This window comes from Podarcis liolepis (genome assembly GCF_965112155.1).
Source record: "Podarcis liolepis genome assembly, chromosome: 8".
Classification (NCBI taxonomy): Eukaryota; Metazoa; Chordata; class Lepidosauria; order Squamata; family Lacertidae; genus Podarcis; species Podarcis liolepis.
In genome coordinates, this window is record NC_139560.1 from 61707804 (window position 1) to 61733236 (window position 25433).

The 25433-nt window shown below is 41.8% G+C and overlaps 1 protein-coding gene across 13 annotated transcripts in view; it reads right to left on the reverse strand.

Moving 5' to 3' along the window:
* The window catches only part of PHACTR1 (phosphatase and actin regulator 1), a gene marked incomplete at its 3' end in the record, with an annotated part of 251467 nt that overhangs the window by 52522 nt on the left and 173512 nt on the right, over nucleotides 1-25433 (reverse strand). For all 13 annotated transcript variants that reach the window (XM_083519363.1, XM_083519364.1, XM_083519362.1 and 10 more), the window contains one exon: nucleotides 548-628. In XM_083519363.1, coding sequence (XP_083375489.1) covers nucleotides 548-628 — 81 coding nt within the window. The remainder of the gene's footprint in view (nucleotides 1-547; nucleotides 629-25433) is intronic.

Consider the following 25433-nt stretch of genomic DNA (forward strand, 5'->3'; position numbering starts at 1 on the left):
CCAACATCAACTGACCTATTTAAATGAATGGACATTATTTAATTGGGTCTATTAATTTCAGTGGATTGTGGCTTTCAACTGAATATTTAAGCAAACCAAACTGAATTTGGGGGCAGCTCAAATAAACCAAGCGAACATTATCAGAATTTGAAACCTAATTTGGATTTCACACATGCGTGCAAATATGGAAAAATTGTTTCTGTTTCCTGTGGATTTTTGTGTGTGTCTATGCCAAGAAAGGATGATCAAGCCAGTTTCCACTACAAGGCCATTTTTCACACGCACCACTGAACTAGAAAATGGCAATATTCCATAAGAAATGTTGTGATGCTATCCAAGTAATACTTTGACTTTAATATAAAAGCTGATTCTTAATGGCTCTATAGTAACTATCAGGCCCACAGTTTGGGGTCCAATCTTTGTAGAGAAATATGACAAAAATCCAATAGCACAAGAGTCCTGTGGTTTTCGATAGCAATTTATCCGCTAACAGCAAGTTTTATTGCCCATGCCACTGACTCAGAGTTGCACAGACAATGATTCTTACCTTTATCAAAAATTTCCTTTAGCACTCCTCTCTTGATAAGCTCCTCTCTGCTTTGCCTCATTGATATCTTTCTTTCAAGTGCTACCAAAAGGAAGAAACAAAGTTATAGTTACAATCATGAAAGCATTCTAAAAAGGTCAGAAAACTTTTTTTAAAAAACCCACTGGGAGGTATTGAATATTCGTAATACTGAGGGACCCTCCAGACTGGGGTTGTGTTTTGTTTTTTTTTGCAGGTGTATTCTGTGACATTTGTTTATTTTTGGTATTTATTGACAGGCCACTGATGTATTAAGAGTGCACTAGCGGTGGGCTTATACTGAACTGCTCACATATCATTCCACTTTACAAGGAGCTTTGTGATGCTTCCACAACATTACGGCCAACTGGAAGGACAATCTTTCACCGCAACGCAACAAAAGAGGGATAAGAAATAAACCAGAACCAGTAAAAAGTTACAGAATTTCAGCAGGAACTTATGGAATACGCGCTGACTGGAAATGAAGCAGTGTGACCACCCCAAAACTTGTGCAGGGGCAGACGGTATTGAAAACGGGATCAAGTATAACTGCCCCAAATACCGTTGCAAGTGCAAAGAACCATGACAGCATAATAAAAAGGATGTCCAGAGTAGATTTGATGTCAGTAGGTCCAATCTGAGGATGACATAGTTGGATAGCACTCATTTAATTCAAATCCCTGGTTTTCCCCCCCAAGCAATTTTTCATTGTAGGAATGCATGTGCATCACTCACTAGTATATATTAGCTGATGATCTCAACTACAATAATTACTGTAACACAAACATTCTTTAGTCCTGTCATTTGTTTATTTTTAAATGTAATTTTTAAAAGCTGGGGTTGTATCCAGCGTATTCTGCTAGTGGATCATTTCACACAAGAGATTCTGCTAAAAGACAGCTTGCATTAGTAAGATATTTTGCCATTTTACCTGCAGACAGGGGGCATTGCTCTTTTGTGCAACATTGAAAAATATTGCACTAGTGGACTGACAACATTTGCTATAACCCTTAAAATGGAATCTGATCAGCTAGCAACCCACTCCTATACAGCTACCTGAGTCTAAGCCAGTGATGGCCAAACTTGGCCCTCCAGCTGTTTTGGGACTACAATTCCGATCATCCCTGACCACTGGTCCTGTTAACTAGGGATGATGGGAGCCGTAGTCCCAAAACAGTTGGAGGGCCAAGTTTGGCCATCACTGGTCTAAGCCCATTGTCCAGGCTGTAACAATCACCTGTAACAGCTTCCTTTCCTTTAGCCTAGAAAGATGCACATCAGCCTGGAATATGCAACAACCTATTTTTATTTGAAATCAAATTGACAGTACATTCAGGCCAGACCAGAGAGAGTACTTCTTTGCACAATGCATAATTAATATAAAGAATTTGCTGCCATTAGATGTGACTATGGCCATTGACCTAGATGGCTTAAAATAGCTCCCATGGCCCCACTGCATTTGTCATTCTGTGGAATTAAAATGGCTAATCTAAAAGAGAGGAACATCAATGACAGAATGCAAATGGAGATATGAAGGAAGATCAGCTGGGGGTTTCACCTAAGCCCTGTGAATAACAAACTCCCAGGCTATTATATAATATCATCCTATTTAAACTTGTATGTTTTCCAAATACCTAGCTTTGCAAATATCACAATATGTGATACAGGTAGGTAGCCGTGTTGGTCTGCCGTAGTCTAAACAAAATAAAAATTTCCTTCCAGTAGCACCCTAGAGACCAACTAAGTTTGTTATTGGTATGAGCTTTCGTATGCATGCACACTTCTTCAGATACCATCAGGTTATATATTTTTTAGTTTCTTCTGCTTTACAATGTTCTGTGACATTTGAATGAACTCAAGAAATGTCTTCTCTATAGCTGTTGATTGATTGGCTTCTTCCACAATAGTATCTTAAACTTACAGTAAGGTCTGGATCCAGTTGCCATTATAATACACAACAAAAGTGTGACTTACTTCGGTTATACCAGCTTTGAAAATCTCTTATTTCCTTCTCATTGCAAGAGATGGTTGCATGAACTGTGCTAAGCACATTTCTGAAGATGTCAGGTTTGTTGAATGTATCGCCAAAATACCAGCTCCCACTGAGAGGCAGGTGCAGAGCTTCTGCTATTTTGTCAGATGTGGGCAACTATTATGCCAACCTAACTCTCTCTGTATTCAGTAATAAAGTGAAGATCTGTTCCTGGAAACCCCAAAATTATTAGCTGGGATAGTAGGCGATCTTTTTTTTTAATTTTTTAAAAAGTTTTAAATTGTGTTTAGGAAGTTGTTTTAAACAACCTTTAGAAGTTTTAACTGTATTTTCTTAGTAACAACTGGCTAAAGACCATCCAATGAGTTTCATCACTAAGAGGTGTTGAAGTTGAGTCTCTGCCGTCCCATTCCAGCACTCTAACCATTGCATAACTGTCCCTCATAATTGTTAAAGCTTAAACACCAATAGCCACACTGAGCACCAAAATAGTGGTTGTATGCAATACTGTAATTTCAACTAAAGCCAACAGTTGCTGAGAGCAGCATTGTCAGGCTTTGACACACTCTGTCCTAATTAGTAATACAAGATGTGTTGAAAACCCAACAATGCACAATCTACCCTAAAAAAATAAAAAAAATAAAAATAGAGCAAGACAGCAATTTAAAGAATGAAATGTTTCTTGGAGTGTCATATAAAGCCTATTATTTGAGGCTAAATTGTGAACAATATAAACGGCAGGTAGGTTGGATTTAACGATCACTTGCTTGCAACAGATGTTTCTTGGGATTTCCTGCAGCACAGCTATGGTGGGGTTTTTTTAGGGTGTTTTTTTTAGTTATTACCCCAGAGAATGTCATAAATGGTTCTCTCTCACTGTTGGTCACAAACCAATACTTTGCTCTTTAAGAAGCAAATCCTTTGTGTCCACTTAAACAGAATTTGGCAGACAAGAAATCACTTCCTCTACCAAACCAGACTTTCCTTGCTAAACTTTCTCTCTCTCTCTCTCTCTCTTTCTCCACATACAATAATGTGGACTGACTGACATACTTCGGTCATTCAGCAATATTCCCCAAACAAGACTTGCACATTTATGTGATCACAAGCAGAAATGTTTGGGGCAACTAAGGCTAGGTAATTTCAAGAGCATCTGTTAAAAGGCATAGTGGAAAATCAGTAACTTAGATCTTGGAACTGATTGCAGAATGCATGCCTCTGGGAAAAGGCGCCTAGAATACACTAGGCTATATGAGTAAAGTAAATGCGAATTTTAGGAACTTAAGACATAAAATTACAGTGCTAACTCGGTTTAAGAATGATTCAGTTTACAAACTCTGCAAAACTGGAAATATTGTCCTGGTTTGAGAACTTTACCTCAGTCTAAGAATGGAATTTGCATGGTGGAAGGGCACCAGTGATGGGAGGTCTCATTAGGGAAAGCACACCTCAGTTTAAGAACGGTTTCGGTTTAAGAACGGACTTCCAGAACGGATTAAGTTTGTAAACCGAGATACCACTGTACAGTAATTTGTGCCAGTGATTTGAGTAAGATTGGAGAGGTATAGTTATACAGATTAAGTGAAGAGACTTAATGTGATTCTACCAAATTTCAACTCAGAGGCACTCTTGGTGCAAATAAACTATTTTCTTGGCAAATTCTGAATCTCACCACTGTTGATTTACCCTTATCCTTTTAGAGAGAGAGAGAAAGAATAATAATAAAGAATCATAAAGTTGGAATGAACCCTGAGGATCCTCTAGTCCGGCCCTCTGCAATGCAGGAATATGCAGTTGTCCCTTATGGGGATCGCAAAGAGGGTAGGAAGAAAAAAGTGAATTTCATAAAAATGGCACCCATAAGAAATGAGCATCCTTGCTATGCTTCTGCAAGGGAAAGCGATGTTGAGAACAGCTTTCAGGGACTGCATGATGCCTGACTGAAGCTCTGCCTCCAGAAATTCTTCAGTGGTATATGTGGGGTACTGAGAGGCAAGCTCAGAGCACCATGGGTTATGCACTATCCCAATACTCAAATCCAGTGGTAGTGAACCTGTGACCTTTCAGATGCTGTTGGACTCCAACACCCATCAGCCCCAGTCAGCATAACAAATGGTCAGGGTCAGGGATGATGGCAGTTGTAGTCCAGCAACATCTGGAGGACCATAGGTTCCCCCGTGCTATTTTTCTAGAAAAAGAGGTGCCAGAACTCATCACAAACACCTCCCTCGTTCTCTTAGAATGGCAATGACGCCCACCTGAGAGGTGCCAAAACTGACTTCCTCTGAGTTCACCCTGGGTTCTCCACCCTTTCTCTAATCTAGGTGCCATGTCCATCTTCAACTCCTTTTTTCTCTTCATCCTGATCTAGGGTCTAGGGACAAAAAGCAAAAAGCAAAAAGCAAAAAGCAGAGACATCACCCTGCCAAAAAGGTCGGTATAGTTAAAGCTATGGTTTTCCCAGTAGTGATGTATGGGAGTGAGAGCTGGACCATAAAGAAGGCTGATCGCCGAAGAATTGATGCTTTTGAATTATGGTGCTGGAGGAGACTCTTGAGAGTCCTATGGACTGCAAGAAGATCAAACCTCTCCATTCGGAAGGAAATCAGCCCTGAGTGCTCACTGGAAGGACAGATCCTGAAGCTGAGGCTCCACTACTTTGGCCACCTCATGAGAAGAAAAGACTCCCTGGAAAAGACCCTGATGTTGGGAAAGATGGAGGGCACAAGGAGAAGGGGATGACAGAGGACGAGATGGTTGGACAGTGTTCTTGAAGCTACCAGCATGAGTTTGACCAATCTGCGGGAAGCAGTGGAAGACAGGAGTGCCTGGCGTGCTCTGGTCCATGGGGTCACAAAGAGTCGGACACGACTAAACGACTAAACAACAACAATGTGTGTGTGTGTTTCAAATACATATATATGCAGCAGGAAGCATGGTCAGTTGTAGATTAACTAAATTACATGCATACCTTTTTCAACAATGTAAACATCTTTCAAAACAAATACAGAATGCCCAAGTTGTAAGGCTTTCTACCACAGTTTTGTTTGGTTGTCTACATGTTAACAAAAATATGGCATGGTTTCCTTCTTCCTTGCATTCTACTGTGTAGTACAGGTTGATAACCTTACTGAGTAGTAAATCTTCTACAAATTTACAGAGTGGTGACAGTATCAGTAATTTGTAGTAGGCGACATTTAGTGGGGAAAATATTATTCTGAGCTACGCAGACTCCCAAAGCTATATTTTAAAGGAATAGCTTGCCTTCCCTGCTTCCGCCCGCCCCCAGTTTTAAAATGACTTGTTTCAATGCTGACATAGAATTACCGACAATTTAAAGTCACATATCTGTGCATTAAAAAAAAACCAAACAACCTCCCCCATCCCAGTACTAGTCCTGCACCAGACTCTGTTTCCCCCCTGCTCAAGTCTGTCCTTATGATGAGTCTCTGCCAGTTTATCTCATTATGGAACATTATGCTATGCTCTAAGAAGCACAGCTACAGAATAAATGCAAACCTCTAAGCTGACAATTGACAAAGCAGCACACACAAAAAAAGAAATTACAATTGTAGGTTAATAGAGTTCCAAAAGGAAACAATCAAATAAAAGGATGAGCAACAAAACAAAATTTTCATTGTTGTAGCATAAGCTAGAACAGTGCTCTTGAACTGGGTCCTCAGCTGGATCACAATTCCCATTATCCCTGACCACTGAACTAAGCTGGCAGGGGATGATGGGAGTTGTAGTCCCACATCTAGGGACCCAAGGTTGAAAACACTGAGAAGAATGACTTAGATCCCAAAGTCCAGGAAACACAAGAAAATTCAGACAGATGAAAACTGAGCATCGTTATAAGATAAACTAGGGGGGGGGGGGGAGAAGAAGTTATCCTCTGGAAAAGACAAGTTTCCAGCCAGCTTGAAAGGCGCCCATCATGATGGACTTCATGTACCAATTAGAAGGAGAATGACAAAGAACAGACAAAACAGACAAGAGAGGAGATCTTGAAGTAAAAAATGGAAGTAAAAAATACATTTTATCAAATAACGCGCCACTCAGTCTAATAGTATCTTCCATTGATAAATGGAGACAGAGTTAACCGTGAGAAGATAAAATAAAGGCACTCCTGGAAAAAAAACCCTTCTGGGGTTAAATGTGAGCCTATATAACAGAGCAGCCACACTGAACACAATCAATCATATTTCTCAGTGAGAAACACCAAATGAGTTTTCAGTCTCTATACAGACTTCCACAAAAGTCCCTTACTGCAGTGCAACATTCACAGAAAGTGAGGTTTATTACATTTTCTGCTGAAGACCTGGGACTATCTATTAAAGTCTCAGGAGGAGCCCCCGGGACTTCCATGCTTCCATCTGTGGAAACAGGCATGCAGTCTTGAAGGAAGCAGATTTGGGATTGTAGCTGGAACTCGCAGTCATAATCCCTCTGGCTATAACATGTAGTTATGGAAACGTGATATGATCCTACCATGTCATGCATTTTTGCTCCATGCCTCCATACTATTTAGACTTGGGTGGTGGGAAACATATAAGATCCGGTGATAGGCTATCATGTTTCCATACTTATATGTAGCAGGCAGATGAGCAGGGAAATCATTACAAGGATGTAATGGCAAACCTGCCTAGCTCTGCCTCTGTTGAGCCCAAGACGGCTACAGGATGTTGTGACTCAGCTCACTTTCATAAGAGACCTGACAGCAGATCACTTTTTTGTGCTAATCCAGCTAGAATGAGCATCAACCCACAACTTCCACCGTATCGATCAATATCTGTGCAGGTCTTTGCACACAATTGCTGGCAGGCAGGGTAGCAATCCGGATGCCTGGCAAGCCAGTTCTCCCAGCTGTCCAAATGGCTTGGACTGTGAGCAGATGAGAGAAGCCTAACATGGATATCATAATTTCAAAACAACCAGTCTTTTCAAAGCCATGCTTTCCTGCATTAAACTGCAGGTGCAGGAACCAAACCAGTTTTTGGAAAGGGAAGCAACAAAAAAGCTAGAGCTGTGCATTAAAAAAATGCACAGCAGAAGAGGCATTTAATGCTTCTCCTTCTGCGGCAGGCAGCATGTTGGTTTCATTCTACCCAGGTCCTCTAGGTAGCTGTGCCCAGGGCAAAGTGTTCATGCTGTCCAGCCCTATTTGTGCTACTGCCTTTAATTTTCTCTCTTCCTAGGATACAGTTGTCCAGTTCTTTCCCCCTTCCCTCATTTGACTTTCTGGTATCCTTCCCATCTCTGGCTGTAGACGTACGCATATAATTACTTTAGAATGATGATGATGATATTTAACTTTTGCATAGCGCTTTCAAGTGTTCTAAGTGTTTCAGTTGATGCTTCTGTGTCCTGGAGAGGCAGGGATGCTCTTTCAGCCTGAGAGCTGCATTCTCTCATGAATAACTTTGGGGCAGGGGAAGACGCATGCCACTGATGGCTCAGGTAAGAGGCAAAAGCACATGAAGCAATGTGTGAGATGCTTACTTGTGTACTGCAGGCTCAAGGTGGGCAAAGAGTAACTCCTGGGACCAAGGTTACCCATCCCTCTTGGGGAAGCTCTGGGCCTCCCAATGTTGCTAGTATAGCTAGCATCACCCCTGACCATTGGCCATGTGTGCTGGGGCCGGGGGGGGGTGTCCATCAACACCTAGAGAGTCACAGGCTTCCCTGTCTGGCAAGAGAGCTTCAAATGCTGAATGGAACGAAAACCAAAGTGAACGTTTTGGCAAGACATGTATTCCTGTATACCTCTATGTAAACCATAAGAGTTTATCTAGCATAAATGTAAAAGACGCAAGCAGATGGCTCCACAGTGAGAATCAACATTGTCATCTGTACTAGTGAAATATATAGGCAACATTTTGATACACAAATCATTGCTTTTAAAACCCCCCCACCACATTTCAGCATCAGTTTGCATTTTTTTTAACCCTTGTGAAAATGCATCAGCATTTCTGCGCACAATTCTCCTAATAGACACATTTCATGTGCAATTTCATACACATTTTGCAAGCAATCTTCCCTAACAGAATTCATTTTATGTTATTTCCACTGATAAGTGCATTCTTATGCATAATTTCCCTAACATACACATTTTTATATGTATTTATCGAGATGGAGAAGTGAAGCACAATATTCAGAGAAGTACAAATTTCAAAGGACAGCTCTGTTTCAGTTTGTATATTGTTTTAGAAAGTGCAAGTTGGGTAGGTTTGCATTGCAATCTGAACCAAAGTGAATGTCTCCCCCAACACTGAGAACAGCAAAGAGTAAAAGGTGAAAAGAATATTAAACCAGCTTCCTGGTATGTTTGCAAAGCTAAGCAGGGCATGATATGGTCCATGTGTTGAGATCCCTGCATTGCAGGCATTGGACTAGATGACCCTTGGGTTCCCTTCCAACTCTACAATTCTATGATTCTATGTCAAAGCAGTGAGTGATATGTTAAATCAGCAGTTCTATCTAAGCTGAGAACCAGTTGCATCAGGACATCTCTGTGTAATCACTTTTAAAATGGCAGCTACTATCATACCCCAATCGTTCAGCCTTGACACTGAGATCCAGCACCAAGGGCCTTCTGGTGGTTCCCTCACTGTGAGAAGTGAGGTTACACGGAACCAGGCAGAGGGCCTTCTCGGTAGTGGCACCTGCCCCATGGAACGCCCTCCCATCAGATGTCAAGGAAATAAACAACTATCCTACTTTTAAAAGACATCTGAAGCCAGCCCAGTTTAGGGAAGATTTTAATGTTTAATGCTGTATTATGTTTTTAATATTTGATTGGGAGCCGCTCAGAGGGGCTGGGGAAACCCAGCAAGATGGGCGGGGTATAAATAATAAATTCTTATTCTTATATATGTGATTTGGACTGATTAACTGCAGTCCAGAAAGGGAAGAGACTATGGGAGTTCGTGCATGCACCATCCTCAGACACTTTCAACCACTAGCAATGATCATTATTATCATCATCACTGAATAAGTGATGTAAAACAAAATATAAGCGTGCTGGTCCTATTCAACCACTCATGTAAAGCACCAGCTATTTGAGTCCTTCCTACAAACTGGGATAAAACAGTAAAACAGTTGACTTACTGAAAGTAGGACTACTTGGATATATAAAACCAGGGAACAACAGACAACCAACGTGCTTAGCAAGTCAGCCTGACACTTTGTCAAAAAAGAAATAATTCACAGAAACGCTGCATATGAAGTAGTCTGTGTTCAATAAATTCTAGAAACGAGTAAGATGTCTTGATAATAACTTCAAAGCGCCTCTAAAATCTTATAGGTTTCCCAATGTATTATTGCTTCAAAGAGATGAGTCTAAAAAAAGGCTTAGCACACAACTTTTTTAAAACCCTCTTTTACAGTCAGGCCTTCAACAATTCCTAGCAGACTGACCTTGTGCAATTGTTGTCACATTTTTCAGGAGATGGTGTACTGGAAAGCCTTTTAAGGTATAGTGTTTTATTGTGTTGTTATATATGTTGGAAGCCACCCAGAGTGACTGGGGCAACCCAGTCAGATGGGTAGGGTACAAATAATAAAATTGTTGTTGTTTATTTATATAACACGATCAGGGGGCATGGCACTTTAGAGTCCAAGGGGATTGCTCCCTGCCCCAAGGGGCTAACAAACTAAAATTCAACACAGGGAAACAACAGAAGCGGGGCAGGAGTAGAGGTAGTGGTAAATGGAGGTAAACCTTGCTTGTATCAGTTACACATACTTAGCTTTAGTTACAGGTTTGGCTGCAGAACCACCTGGCTTTAATTTAGAAAGGGGTTCTTATTTGGCTAGAATGGTTACCTATGTTGCAAGTCAGAATTCTTCCACATTTGGCAGGTTGGTGTTCATGCAGGCTTCCTAACTGTGCCATTCATTCATTTGAAGGCAAGTTAGAACCACCTTCTTATGACTCAAAATGAAAGAAACCATAAAGGTCTACAGTATTTCGTTTTTGGCGGTTCCTAACCATTATTGATTGATTTATGATGGAAGTGCAGGGCCTGAAGTGCCAAAGGAGTAAGACATTAGGAGATGAAATCTTGCCCAGTTTTCCAAGCAGGCAGAAAAGAAGAACAGCTGCTGAGTAGACTTTGACTAATGTGCCACAGCACAGCTGCACAGATGTTCAAACCTTTCACTGACATCATACTTCTGTTACAAGTAAAGTCTCTTTCATTAAAATCACCAATACATTAAATCAGTTCTCAAATATGTGACATGATCACCATATATTTATATGCAAGGGCACTTTCAAATAAAAGACTGCCCTCTGTAAAGTATGACAACACATGGTCTACTTGCAGCTGTGCAAATGCAAATGCCTCATTTCTACCACCAATCCTTTTTTAGCTACTTGCATTACAAATATTTGTTTTCAATCTATGGCTTAACTGAGACACTCTTTTGGTTGTTGAGAAGGCTTTTTACGGAACTATTTGATCAACTGATTCTTGGAGCCCTAATTTCAGTGTTAATCATTATTTAATCAAACGTGTTGTGCTTGCTATTTCACTCATACAGCTCTTATTTAAAAGCACTACAAGATTTAATGTGCTTCAAAATACATAAAGAATTGATGCCATAAACTTACAGTTTGCAGTAAAAGTAGATAGTCAACATAACCCTCATAGAAACCTTTAAAAATCTATGGATATATATTTTTTATCAGTTGTTGCTATGGCAGTTGAGAAGTTAAATTTCCATCGTTTAGTTTTGCTATAAAATGCAATTCAAGACTGCTAACAGATCACTAATTCTGAGCATGTCAGAGTTTCAGACAATTTTCTTTTAAGTTTTGAATATGAATTTTGATGGAACAGTGGTGCCATTGCCAGTAACCTGGATAGATTTTGGCAGTATTTTGTGGCATCTACCATAATCAAGTATCTATGAAATTATGTGAACTGATGTGAACCAAGGATATGCATGGCGCCCCACAAAACTATGAGATAATGTGAATTTCAATATAAGCCCATGAAGAATAAAGAACAACAACCCAAAGCATGAACAAATAGTAAATTGAAATATATTGTTTCGAATTAAGATCAACACAGGCAAAACTACATTCAGAGATCCGAAGGCAGAAAGATCAATTTACAACATCAGATACTTAAGGCATGTGCATGACATCCTACTGAACAGCATCAACTACAGTGGTACCTCAGGTTAAGAACTTAATTTGTTCTGGAGGTCCCTTCTTAGTCTGAAACTGTTCTTAACCTGAGGTACCACTTTAGCTAATGGGGCCTCCCTCTGCCACCACACTATTTCTGTTCTCATCCTGAAGCAAAGTTCTTAACCCGAAGTACTATTTCTGGGTTAGCGGAGTCTGTAACCTGAAGTGTCTGTAACCCGAGGTACCACCGTACGTGAAAAGCCTTCCTCCACTTAGTTGTTTTGTTGTTTTTTGTTTTCAAATGTAAACAGTTGCATGACATGATTTCTCTGCCCTTTCCACCTCTCTCCTCCTTCTCTCCAATACCTTTATTGCTCATGTCGTCCCCGCCACATCGCAAATACAAATCACCTGAGACCTACAGAAAAAATCCTGATGTCACAATGGGTCTTTTTTTTTGGGGGGGGGGGTATTTTTGCAAGTGTCACTCCCAAAATGTCACACTCTCTACTGCCATTGGCTCAGGTACTCTTAAGGTCATAGGGAGCCTTGGGTCACACAAGGGGCTGCTATGGGAAAACTATAAAACCTTTTCTTCTATATTCTGAGGTACCTGGGCAACACATGGCTAAACTAAAAGGGCAGTGAAGTGTATTAATGCCAATGACTTTCAGACCACAACTGTCTTGACAGTTGCACCAGTGCTGGACATTACAGTATTTCTTCATCACCACTAAAGTGAAATGAGGCAACCACAAAAGAGAACTCAAGATCTTGGCAAAATGCATTACCTCAACTTCCTTAAAGTGCCACACAATGAAATTATAACTTTTATTATGCATTTATTTATCCAGTGACAATGAAGGCAGCAGATGGCGTTTTCGTCAGTATGTAATGCAGAATTCTAGCATTTCAACTAACCCTCCCTTGATAAAAGCAACATGTTATTTTTAGATAGCTAATTTGTACAATCTCAGAGCCATCTGCTATTCTGAGATATACAGTACATTAAATGCACAGAAATTGATAGATTCAGAGAGTTGTCTTAACTCCCAGATACATTTGCTGACTTAAGGGTGTTAGGATGGAACAGAGGAGCCTCTCTACTGCTGCTGGTGAATGGGTGGAGTCTGTTCCAAGGTCATCATTATATCTGCAAAAGCTCTGTTGGACACAGATTCTGAAATGTAGACCCCGAATTGGTAGGCCTTAAAATGAGGGGTTAGAGGTGGTCTTGGATCTGCTGGATCCAAAGTCCATTTCTCTGAGAGACCCCAGGAATAAGCCTTCCCCAGCTACAGCAGCCAAAAGAGGCCATTGTTTATTCCCAACTATAGGAAACAATGATGGCAGGTTGATGTTAAAAAGAATGAACCACTAGTCCATAAACTATCAGGATTTGGAAGTAGCAGATTTTACACCTCTTTAGACTCCTCCCAGTTAGGATTGCTCTGCACACACACACCCATAAATATTTTTTCAAACTACTCTTAAAACTTTAGTTACTGCTAGAAACTTTTGAAGATTGCTGATTAAATATGATTTAAAAATGCTTCTAAAGAAATTAGGACTAGTTGGTCTTCCTTTGGTTTTATGAAGTGAACAATATGGCTGCTCCGGGTCCTGTCCCCCCCCCCCAATAGTGGAATTTAGTTGAAAATAAGCAATTTTGGAAAGTCATTCTGAAATTGTAGGCAGCAATACAGACAGCCATCATGCCTACATCAAATCTCCTGCAAATTTAATGATGTATTTTAATGTTTTCCATAGCACAGCAATTGTATTGTCATATTATAATCCCCTTTTGCCAAACCAAATTTGTCCTCAAACACTTGAAGATGACCCACTTTAAACTGCAAAGTCATTCTTTAAATCACTTCTGTTCCATTTGCTCACAATCAGCAGTGTGAAGGCAACAGATAGAGAAATGGGAAATAGATTGATTCCGAACACCGTGATGCAATGCATCAACAATCTCACAATGATGCGTGGCACTAGGTAAAATGCACATGCAGAAAATTCACTGATCAAAAGCTAATCAGAGACCGAGCCAAACAGAATTAACAACACTTTGAACAGCGAACTGCTAACCCAGAGCCTCTCCTAAAACAGTGTGATTGTACAGAAAACCCTGGGTCATTGGTTGCCAATGTGGGGCCCACAAATACAACGGCACCTTTAAGTTCATCCTCTGATGCCCACAGAGCCCATGAGTCCCCTTTCATGGCACTCTTGGTCATGAAGTAATGAGGCTGGTTACCCTTTTCTCCCTTGAAAAGCACATAGAGCGGAAGAGGGAAGTTGGAAAAGTGACATTCATTCCCACTTCTTCTTCCAGCTCTATGTGCTTGTAAGGCTCAGATTAATTATACTGGATGTGATTTACCTAGATCCCTTGGAACAGTGAAGCCATGACAAGTACGATGAATGACCTGCCCATACTGAAGCTGCAAAGGTGGATGGGATCATTGTGGCAACCTTGTGGCAATTCCACCCCTCCTTTCTCCATGTTTATCAGGAAGACTGGAGGCTATTTTGCAAGTGTATGGCCAAGGGGCCTGGAATATCTCCTCCACACACCACCCTTTCCTGCTCCCCAGATTAAAAAGTTGAGGCAAGGGGTTTTTGCAAAGGGACTCTGAGTTCCTTACCTCAGCACTGGTTAGCCAGCATGCTTCCTATTTCCCTTTCCTACACAAAAGGGAAATGGATGCTTCCTTGGCTGCATAGTGGGAGAGGCAGAGGTAGGAAGAGTCTTTGGCTGGGTTACCAAAGCCATTCTGACCCTGAAACTGTATAAAATGCTGTTTTCCGCCTATCGTGTTGGCCAGGATTTCCTATCTCAACATTCCATCTAGGTCTGGCAGGCTGGCAGGACGAAGACTGACACATTTTACTTTCTGGGAAAGCCATGGTGCAAGGGGACCTGCAGGGCTAGGCTGTATAATAACAGTTAATGTAGCTCTGGTGAAATGGGTCAGGACTGCCACACAGGCAGAGAGAACAGGACATTGTCTTGCTTGAAGGAGAATTTCCATTACTGAACTTGTCAACTGCTTCATACTGCAGGCTATGGAGGAGGAAGAATGTAATTTTTTGCTGAGCTTTACAATTATGGGGGACGTGGGTGGCGCTGTGGGTAAAAGCCTCAGCGCCTAGGGCTTGCCGATCGAAAGGTCGGCGGTTTGAATCCCCGTGGTGGGGTGCGCTCCCGTTGCTCAGTCCCAGCACCTGCCAACCTAGCAGTTCGAAAGCACCCCCGGGTGCGAGTTGATAAATAGGTACCGCAGCTTTGTCACGCTAGCCACGTGACCCGGAAGTGTCTCCGGACAGCGCTGGCCCCCGGCCTCTTGAGTGAGATGGGCGCACAACCCTAGAGTCTGTCAAGACTGGTCCGTACGGGCAGGGGCACCTTTACCTTTACACTGTACAATTTACCATGGGGCGGGGGCGGGATCCTTCACAATCCTTTTGGGGGGGGGGGGACTGGTATTGCTATCAATTCAAAATCCGCCTTGCTGTACACTGTTTTTAAACATTTGCTGTAAGATATGTGTTTTCAATAACAGATTGAGCACCACATATTACCCTTCCACTTAAACTTGACATATTTATTTCAACAAAGAAGAAACAATAGGTGAAGGCTTTGATAAGCAAGTAAACATCCTGCTTCCCCACTCCGCAACTCCCCCCCCCCATTAAACCCTCAAACCTCCAGTCAGTTGTCATCCTAAAAAATTGCTTTTGGTATTTCTCAGCACAAACGGATGGGGTTTGAAAGGAAAACAATAATGATATTCATTCTTTTAGCATGTTTCTTCCCGAAGAATAACAAAACATGTTGCAAGCTCTCTAAACAAATTAATCACCCAGCGGTGAGATGGAGTCATGACTCTGCTGGAGAACAGCGATCATGCTGGGTTAGGAAGAGGAGCCAACTGCTCTTGAGAAGGGATGCCAAGAATAACGTATCCTCTGGTGATGGGATATAATTACACGCGCTGAAAATCTGACCAGGCACCTGTGTTATCAGCACCTTGGCCTTTGGAAATTGCAGTGGGGATGTCAACGATTTCACAAATCACAGCTTTTCCTCACCTCTTTTGGCATCCTCTGAAACGTACAATTTATTAGGAACACCCCCCCCCCTTTGATGTGACACTATTTCTCACAGTATTCAAAACACACATAACAAAAAAAAATGTATAATCCACAGCCTAAAATAAAATACAAAGACTGACCATTCTTCCATTTTAATGGAGGAATCAGGGCAAGGAATGCATGGTACCCCACCCTAGGGAGGTCCAGTGCATTATTTATATATCCTGTTTGTCTCTCTCTCTCTCTCTCTGTGTGTGTGTATCCTTCTGGTCATAAAAACATAAAAGTGGGCAATTTATGTACAGTGTCTAGCTCCAGATATTTGGGGGCCCCTGGGCAATAGGGCAGATACTTTCCCACTCATTCTGCCCCTGCAGGAGCTTCAGTTGCCATCTCCTTTCTGCAAATACAGGTACAGAAGCCAGGTGGAATGAGAAATGAGGTATTTTCTCAGCAGCCACTAAGGCTATCACCCATTTCCCAACAGGCGGGACCCCTGGCAGGAGTGGAGGAAGCAAAGTGTGACCCTTCACATGCCTCCTCATCTCCAACCTTAACCTCATTTTCCGATGAGTGCAGCACCCAGAGGGTGCAAGCTGCACCCTACTCTCTAGGCTGCTAGGTGTCCCATTCCATGGGAAACTCGCTTAGCCATTTTGTCTTTGCAGGATATTTCCCATTTCCCAATGAGGGAAGCGCTCCAAGGCTTCACAGGGAGCACCAGCAAGCTTCGACTCATAGAAATGCAGGGAACTGATGTGTATCGAATCAGGCCATTGGCCCATCCAGCTCAGTATTGTTCATGCTGACTAGCCATGGCTAGCCAGGATTTCAGGCAGGAGTCCTTGCCAGCCTTGCTTGGAGACACCAAAGACTGAACCTGCTTTGGACTTTATTACCTGGGATTCAGAAGTGTGACTGATTCCTGTGTCCTTAAGCCTTTCTTGCAGCATCCTAGTTGGTCCTTGCACACTCGAGAAATGCACTGGAGCCTGAAGGTCACAATGCAATGCTCACTTTGTTTTTGAAGGCCATATTGTTATTTTTTTAAAAAGGGAAATTGGGTTGGGAAGACTTGGAAGGCAAGGAGAGGCAGAGGAACAGCTTGGGAGGGCATCTGTCTGTGGTTGTTCCTGGCGTTAAAGAGACGCCTGATAACCATGTGCGAGAAATTCAGGAGAATGATTGTGTGGTCTTCCTTTTCTAACCAGGCTTTTGAAAGTCTTTAAAATGGACGTAGAAGAAGAATTGCTTCTTCCCCCTCTTCCTCAATTTCTTTTCCTGCCAATATCAAGACAATTACATAACATCCTTCTGATTAAATGTTTAAAAGCCTTAATGCACCATCTCTTACTTCTGGCAACGAAAGGCTCACTCTAATTAAAACCAGGAGCTGAATGTGTCTGCCAATTCTAATTGTCAGCAGTTTTCTTGCAAGATTATACAATCCTAATTAAAGATAATTTTAGACAACAAGGGGGGGGGATCTCAGTTTTGGGGGGGAAACATATATACAAAGTTTCTCTCCTATATATCTTTAGACAGACAGACAGACAGGGTTTGTTTTTGTTTCATAGTAATGGGTTTGGGTTTAGAATCTGCACTACATATACCGTAAATTCCTCTGGCACAAACCTCTCATTTAAATGCATGCTGTTGCAGCAAAAGAATTAACTCAAACCCTGACAACGAGGGTGACTGCTATTGTCCATTGAAAACACACTCTTAAAGATGATGAGCTATTTAAAACATCCAAGTCCTATTCTCTCCCTCGGCAATGTTATTACCATTGTGCAAGGGAGAGAGCAGAAAGGAGCTTGTTGGCTCTGTCCCCTATCCCGTGCTTCCCCATTCATGTTCCTGCAGCCCCACACCCCGCTGCTGGGGACCGAATGTCTGCAGCAAAGTACCTGCTAAACTTGAGCAAGCTCTCTGTATTATGTAGAACCCAACTGTTCCAGGGTTCACAATTGAGCAGGGAGCTTACTTGAGCAATGCTAGGAATAACAATGGGGACATGTGCGGAAGAGAACAAGTGAAATACTAACAGAGTATTTGCCTTAATCCAGTGTTTCTCAAACCTGACTCCCCAGCTGTTGTTGGACTACAACATTATAGCCCAAGGTGTGGATACAGCTGAGAGGTTGTAGGGTTGCTAAGGCTCCTGAATCTTTAACAGCTGTGTTACAAAAAGAAAGGTAAAAAATGATGCTTTCCCCCCAAACTTTCAGATGTAACAAGGAATTTTCTGCTTATTAATAAGCACAGGAGGCCCCTAACCATAACCATAAAAATATTGAAAACTTAGGTTGGTGACTTTTAGGCTCTTCCCAACAAACACTGTGATCCTATACTTACAAGCACTTTGCTGGGCAATTAAGGGAGTGACAGCATTGCTTGTACCAATAGTGCATTCAACTCATTTGGTCTGTGAGAGTTAGGGATTGGAGCAAGCTCCAAAAGGAATACAGTGGAATGGTCCAACCACAAGTGTAGATCAAATGCTTGCACTCTGATAATAGACATTTCACACATGTTTGCATTCTCTTTCTTATAGCAAGAATTACAGACTCAATTCCTGCCTCCCCAACTATACCGTACAGGGCCTGCTCTGTTCTTTTAATTCCACAGTGGCCTGTGCTTCACAGATTAAAGTATGGAAGGTAGTATCATGCTTTCCCCACTTCTGCAAGTGGAAAGAAGTTCCAGGGGTGCAGTGCTTACCTGTTTGGTTTCATTTGGAAGGGAGACACATGAGGCTTGTGTCATTTTGCAATATTAGAGTCTATTTACAAATATACTGTACAGGGACAAACTTTCCCCACAACCACCCCAGGAGTGGAGTAGCTTAGTGCCAGCAGTTCCTGGGCTGTATCTGGTTCAAATGCATCCCATGTCTGTATCAGGGGCTTTCAGGTAAACGCTGGGTATTTTGATCACATAATTTTTAACAACACTTCCCCGAAGACACAGACTTGGAAGACTGTTTTAAAAATCTAATTCTCCTAACACTTTTACAGCAGACATGCATCAAAATATTTCCACTTCTTTAGAAAGAACCTTATATCAGGTTAAATACAACTGCTTTAATGTGACACAGTTTATACAAGTCCTCCAACGCAGTGGAAGTCTTTAATCCAACCATTTTCCTTTTGATAGAGAAGGCTTGTTGCTAATCTCAAGAGGCCATGTGATAGACTTGCATCTAAATTCATTTAAAATGCTGTAGTTATATGCTAATCTACCCGGGAGAGTGGGGGAGAACAGGGAGACAGAAATGTCTGCTTTTCTTTTCTTTTTGCCGAAATGTAACTTATTAGAAAATACTTCTTAAAATATTCTTTCACCTCTGCCCCCCCCCCCCCACTTTCTCAGGTGACTATGTAAGCAGTCTTTCACAGAATAGTTTATTTATCTGCTCTGCAGAATGGTTCAAAATCTATGAGACACTATAAAAGATTTAGAAGGCTTATAAGAAGCTGGAGTGGGCGGAGGATGACTGTCTTAGCACACTGTTTAAAATTACACCCGAGAGCAAAGAACATTTCCCTTTGGCTTCAATGAACGGCACAAACGGATTTGCTGCATGGGGGTGTTTCACCTGCGACATATACTGCATCAAAGAAGTCTTTTTAATAAACAAACCACAGAACACAACGAGTGGAAGCGAATGATTCTGTTCTGCAAAAGGAGGGAATTCTATCCACTAATGGAAGGAGGGGAGGGTATTATTTTAGCTGATTCCCCCTCCTTGCCAGCCCCATTCCCCCTCTTGAAGTCTGCTCCAGAGGCCTGAGGAACCCTTCAAGACTGCATGAAACATGGTACTGGAGGCTGCAAGGATTAATTGTTCTAAATCCCGCCACTCCTGTTAGCAGCGGCCTCTGCTAGATCAGAGACTCTTCTGCAAATCGAAGGACTCCCTTCTTTCCAGATATGGTACGAGTGGGGAACTCTTGGGGGCCACAATCCCAGCTTTCCAGGGCCTGGAAAGTTACAAAATCCAGCAGAAGTTACAAATCCCTTTGATTTTTGTTTGTTTGTTTCAGTGATGTTTTAATTATGATTATCATGAGATATAAGAAATAACTGCAAAAAATGTTCTCGCAAATGATTGCTTTCGGGGAAAGGAGACCATTTAAGCATGCTACTGTTATGCACACCCCACTTTGCCATGTGGTTCGGAGTTCGAGGGAGGAGTCCTTTAGGATTTCATTTTCATTGTATGAGAGAACACTGGAGAGGCATAGTGCCTTTGTAAATTTAGCTTTATGTCCAAATATATAAGCAGAGCATAGAACCATGGGCTGCCATAGATCTTGAGAGAACTTGTGCAAACTTATCCCCAAAGGCTGCACACTTAGCTTCAGCTGACTCCAACAAGAAACTCGCAGCAATACCCTTGTCCCTATGAATTAAAAACTCCCTCTGCCCCCGTTTACCCCACTGAAGGTGCTGCTCGTTCAGGAAGCATCCGTAGCCGTTAAGGTTCTTTTCTCAAATTCCACCAAGCATCACTTTAGGGACAATCTACAGCCCCACTCAGGTAATCAGATGGCCACCCCTGCTTACTTCACTCTTGCTCTCTCAGTTAAGGCTTAGTTATCATGCCAAGAGCGCCAAAGTGGATTGTGGCTGCAAGTTTCCCAAGAAGAGAAACCTGACAAGTTAACAAGATTTATTATCTGCTGTTCGCTTATTGCAAAAGACACTTCCCCCATCAGTTAATGTTTGCCCCTCTGGATTAAAACGGCGGCGGCAGCACATGAGCAAACCTATCGCTCACCAGACTATCAATATTAGCAAGATGGAAAAGGCAATGCTTACATTTCAGGCCCCAAGCTTTCCCAGCTACCCACAAATATCTCAGAATTGCCTTAGCCTAAAGAGCTCTCCCAGTCCCCATGTTTAGTGAGTTCTGAGATGCAGGAATATCACTGACATGATTAGGTCAAGGATACACAAAACCCTCAACTATCAAACTGGCTTCTGTCTCAACTGAATCTGCAAAAACCAGCAGCTTAAACCATTCAGAAAGCTATTCCTAGGTTTTATTATTTATCGTATTTGTTTGTAACTCCATCAGTGTGCAAGGTTCTTTACAGAGTGCAAGAGGACCTTGCCCAGAGGAGCTTACAATCAAAAATTCGATACAGGGGAAACAAGAGACAGAGGCTAGGGAAGGCGATGCAGGTGGAAAAACAGACACAGTATGTGCAGGCCTGGCTCCAGATTAGGTCTACTCGGAGTAGGACTAGAATTGGACACAACCCAATTATCTTTGTCAGGATGAGAGTTTAGTTTTGGGGACTCTGTGGACTACAGATAGATACAAGGAAAGTAAATGCCATGATTCTCATTTTTATCATGCCTTCTCTAACTATATTGGGGATATTTTACCTGCCTGAATACCTTTAATTTCTCCTATGCTTGTTTCAGTGCCTTTGTACTTTCAGAAACTAGTAGAAAGGCAGCTTGCAAAGTTTTAAACAAGATGGATGGCTAGGACTATACAGAACATTTCATTTCTCATTACTCACGATGAAGGCAGCTCATTAAAGTAACATTCATGTTATGTTTTCGGGAACTTGGGACAGGGTGTTTGTGGGCTGAAATACTGTTTATGTTGTATTTTAAGCTACTTCAGAACTTTATGTACACACATGGTTAATTTAGAAAGCTACATAGAAGACCACACAGAGTGGAAAACATCTGTTCTTCAGATCGTACGGGGATTTGTCAAAAACATTCCAACACTGTTGGCTTGCTGCATACAGAGAATGCTGATCCTCCATGAATGGTATTATTGGCAATATATTTGCATGGGAAGCATGGAATTTGAATAATTTTACCTTAACAAGAGATTCAAATTTGGTTGCATGTATTGTATGTATGTATGCCTGCCTTGCCTGAAGTCCTGGAACACTATTACCAATCAGCATGGCAAGGAAGAGAGAGTACACAGAGGCAACTTGACTCCCTCAGCTGCCACAACATGCAGGGAAGCAATGGTGGAGAAGTGACGAAGGCTGAAGGGAGGAGGGACATTGATAGAGATGCAGGCAGAATAATTAGACTGGAATAGGTCTGGAATGGATATGCAGCTTCTGCCTGCATCTCTCTCTCTCATGGCTCTGTCTCCATCAGAGTTCTGCCCTGCACCTTAGGTGCAGGTGAGGGGGTGCTTTTGTAGCATGCAACAAGGAGGAGGAGAAGCCATCCCGGCCTTGTGATTGAGAAATTTAAGTCCATAACACCTAGCGAGTGATGTCTCATTCTCTAGGACAGGATGGTGAAGAAATTTTAATCTGTCTTGGTCAGTTTGGTTAGCTCATTATCTGGGTAAAGATACAGATTGTGAAAGTTGACTGTATCTTTGAATACACCTGGAAAATTTTGGTATTTTGTGTCTCATTTCGTAAGCAAATTTTAGTTGTTAATATTAAAAATTAAGCTTATTTAAGTTTTCGTTTCTTTGGTTTGCTTGATGAATAATGTCCGCTGTGATTGTGTATGAGTATTCAATAAATGTTGCCTTTAAAAAAGAAAATTCCCTGGGTGCACAGCCTAATGGCACACCTATGCCAGTCACTATAGGCAATTGTAAACTAGATGGACCAGTGATCTGAGTTGGTAGGAGGCAGCTTCCTGTGTTCCAAGTTTTTAAATTCATTTTGCAAACTTATTTGAGGTTTCATTACAATCGTGGCATCTTGAGCAATGAAATAAGTAAAAAATGCCGACTTCCGGTTCGGCGCCAGCGCTAATGGCTGCTCTCTCTCCGAGCTCCGGAGAGTGGACGGCTCTGCGAGTTCGGGTCTGACCCGCTACGGCAAGCGGGGGACCCCTAAAATCACAGGAACAGAGCCTGTGAACAAGGAGATTCGGTGGGCACCCGAAGCGCCCCCCTTTACCGCAGAAAGAGCCTTTTTAAAGGCTCCGGAACGACAACGGGGAGCGCGGTGCTGAGAATCGCTACCCAGCCCGCAGGGTGAAGCCGCGTCGCCATTAGTGGAGAGCGCCGATTCCCTTCCTGAACAATTCGGATAAAAAAAGACCCGTGAGTAAGATTGAGCCTTTACTCGTGTCAAAACTACCTGAAATTAAGCTGAAAACGGGAAAGGTGAAAATTAAGGAAGTCTGCCTTCCCCCGACTGCATGACAACTAAAGCAACAAAGTTACTAAGCTGCATCCGTATGGGATATTGTCTCTAACTGCTTGAATCCGACATTTGGACTTTGACTTTGACTATCCCCTCTAGCTTGCAGGGCAGAGGGGAAGAGAAGTGATTTTATAAGCTGCATGATTAATTTAAAGGAAAAGGAAATTCTCTGCAGCCTCTAACCCGGCACAAACTGCTTGTAAAACAAAGGGACATTGAACTGACTGTGATCTCCTGTGAAAGTAACAAAGTGGAAAGCCTTACTGCTCATTTGTTACAAAGTTTCTGGATTTTGTGGACACAATATATTAGAGAAAGCTGGGACTTTATCTATTGGGAAAGTGTTGTAATATATATGTAGAGCCTCCTGACAAAGTTGCTTTTTAAATACTTTTTGTCTTTGTCTGTGGACATTTTGATCTGCTCCCTCTAGAGGGTGAATTAAAAGTTGCTACGCTTTGGGACAGTGGAATTTTCCTTTAGGAGAAGGCTCTCGTGGGAAACGACCTTGGGATATGAGTGGCCCAGCAGATGAGATAAGCACGAGAGCCAAGACAAGGCAATATCAACAACAGCTGCAGCAACACAAGAAAAGAGGCTCGATCTCAGGCATAACCACTACAGCGACAACAGGACAAGAAAAAGGTACAGCAGTCTCCATGGATGCAGTGTCGCAAGCCCTTCTTAAGATAAACCAAACTTTGGAGAATCTAACAAAACAGACGGCAGAAAATACCAAGAAATTGACAGAGAATTCACAGAAATTGACAGACTTAACAACAAGACTTGATCTGAATACAGAATCTATAAACAGGCTTACGCAAGAAAATTCTGCCACACGCCAAATTGCGGAGGAAGCCAGAACTATTGCTGGAGAAACCCAGGAGAAATTAGAACCGATTGCCAGGAAGGTTCATGACCACGACGCAACTCTGGCATTGTGGGAATTACAAAGAAAAGAAAGGAATTTAAAATTACGATCAATTCCAGAGGACGAAGGAGACAATCTTACGGACTTTTTAACCAAAGAGTTTGCTGATGCCTGGGAAGATCTAGAGGAGGACGAATTTAAAATTACAACAGCATTTAGACTGGGCAGAAGACAGAATAGAAAGGCACCAAGAGACTGTTTGATTACCCTGAGATCGAAGGAGGAAAGAGACAAAATTCTAAGACTACATTTTGAAAAGGCCTTACAAATTGGGAACTCACCGATACAGATCTTTAAAGATATCCCTAAATACATTCTGGACTTGAGAGCTTCTTATAAGGATTTGGTTTACCTGTTGAAGAAGAATACCATCCTCTTCAGGTGGGAATTTCCACAGGGACTGTCTTTTGACTACAGGGGCAAGAAGGTGAAAATAAAGACGATACAAGACAAAGACAGGTTCCTGCAAAGAAATCAAGAAGATTTGCAGAAAGGAACTGTAGACCCAATTGCTGAGCAAAAGAGTGTAATAGATATCTTGAACCTTTCGTTTGGACAGAACCTTCCACCACCAACAGAGGAGGAACAACAATTGGGAGCTGTTGGAGGAATACCAGAAAAATAACAAGATGGCCCTGCAATTCCTTAGTTGGAATTGTAATGGGATGAATATGCCTTTGAAGAGACGACAAGTATTCCATATTTTGTACAGAGAACAACTGGACTTGATTTGTTTACAGGAAACTCATATAACTAGAGCCCATAGGAGATTGCTTATGAACAAAAAATTGGGACAAGAATTTATTTCGTCGGATAAAGTGAAAAAAAGAGGAGTTGTGATTTATGTAAAAGAGAAATGGGCTCCAAAAATGATGTTTAAAGATGAACAAGGAAGATATTTAGCGGTGGAGATACAGATACAAGGAGAAAATTTTTTGATAATAGGGATCTACGCACCAAATGAAGGTAAAGCAGAATTCTTCAAAAAACTTCATGAAACTCTGATGGACTACATGGAATATAATATGATAATCATGGGAGATATGAATGGCGTGGTCTCCACAAACATGGACAAGACACAAAGACTGACACTTACTAAAGAAGGGAGACTCCCGAAGACTTTCTTCGAAATGACTGAAAATATGGACTTAATAGACATTTGGAGAACAAGGAACCCTCTTGAAAGAGAGGGAACCTTTTTCTCCCAAGCAAAGATGACCTGGACCAGAATCGATCAAATATGGGTGACTAGTGGAATGGCTCCGAAGATCAAGAAGGTAGAAATCTGCCCGAAAACCTGTTCCGACCATAACGCCGTGAAGATGGAAATGAAAGTTACAACAACTGGTCAGTTTAGATGGAGAATGAATGACACCCTGTTTCGAGATAGAGAGTTCCACCTGAAGGCCCAAAAAACCTTAAAGGACTATTTTGAAATCAACCTAAAGGGCGATGTGGAAAAAAGAGTGATCTGGGATGCAAGTAAAGCTGTGATGCGAGGGTTTTTGATTCAACAAAATTCAATAAAGAAGAGAAAG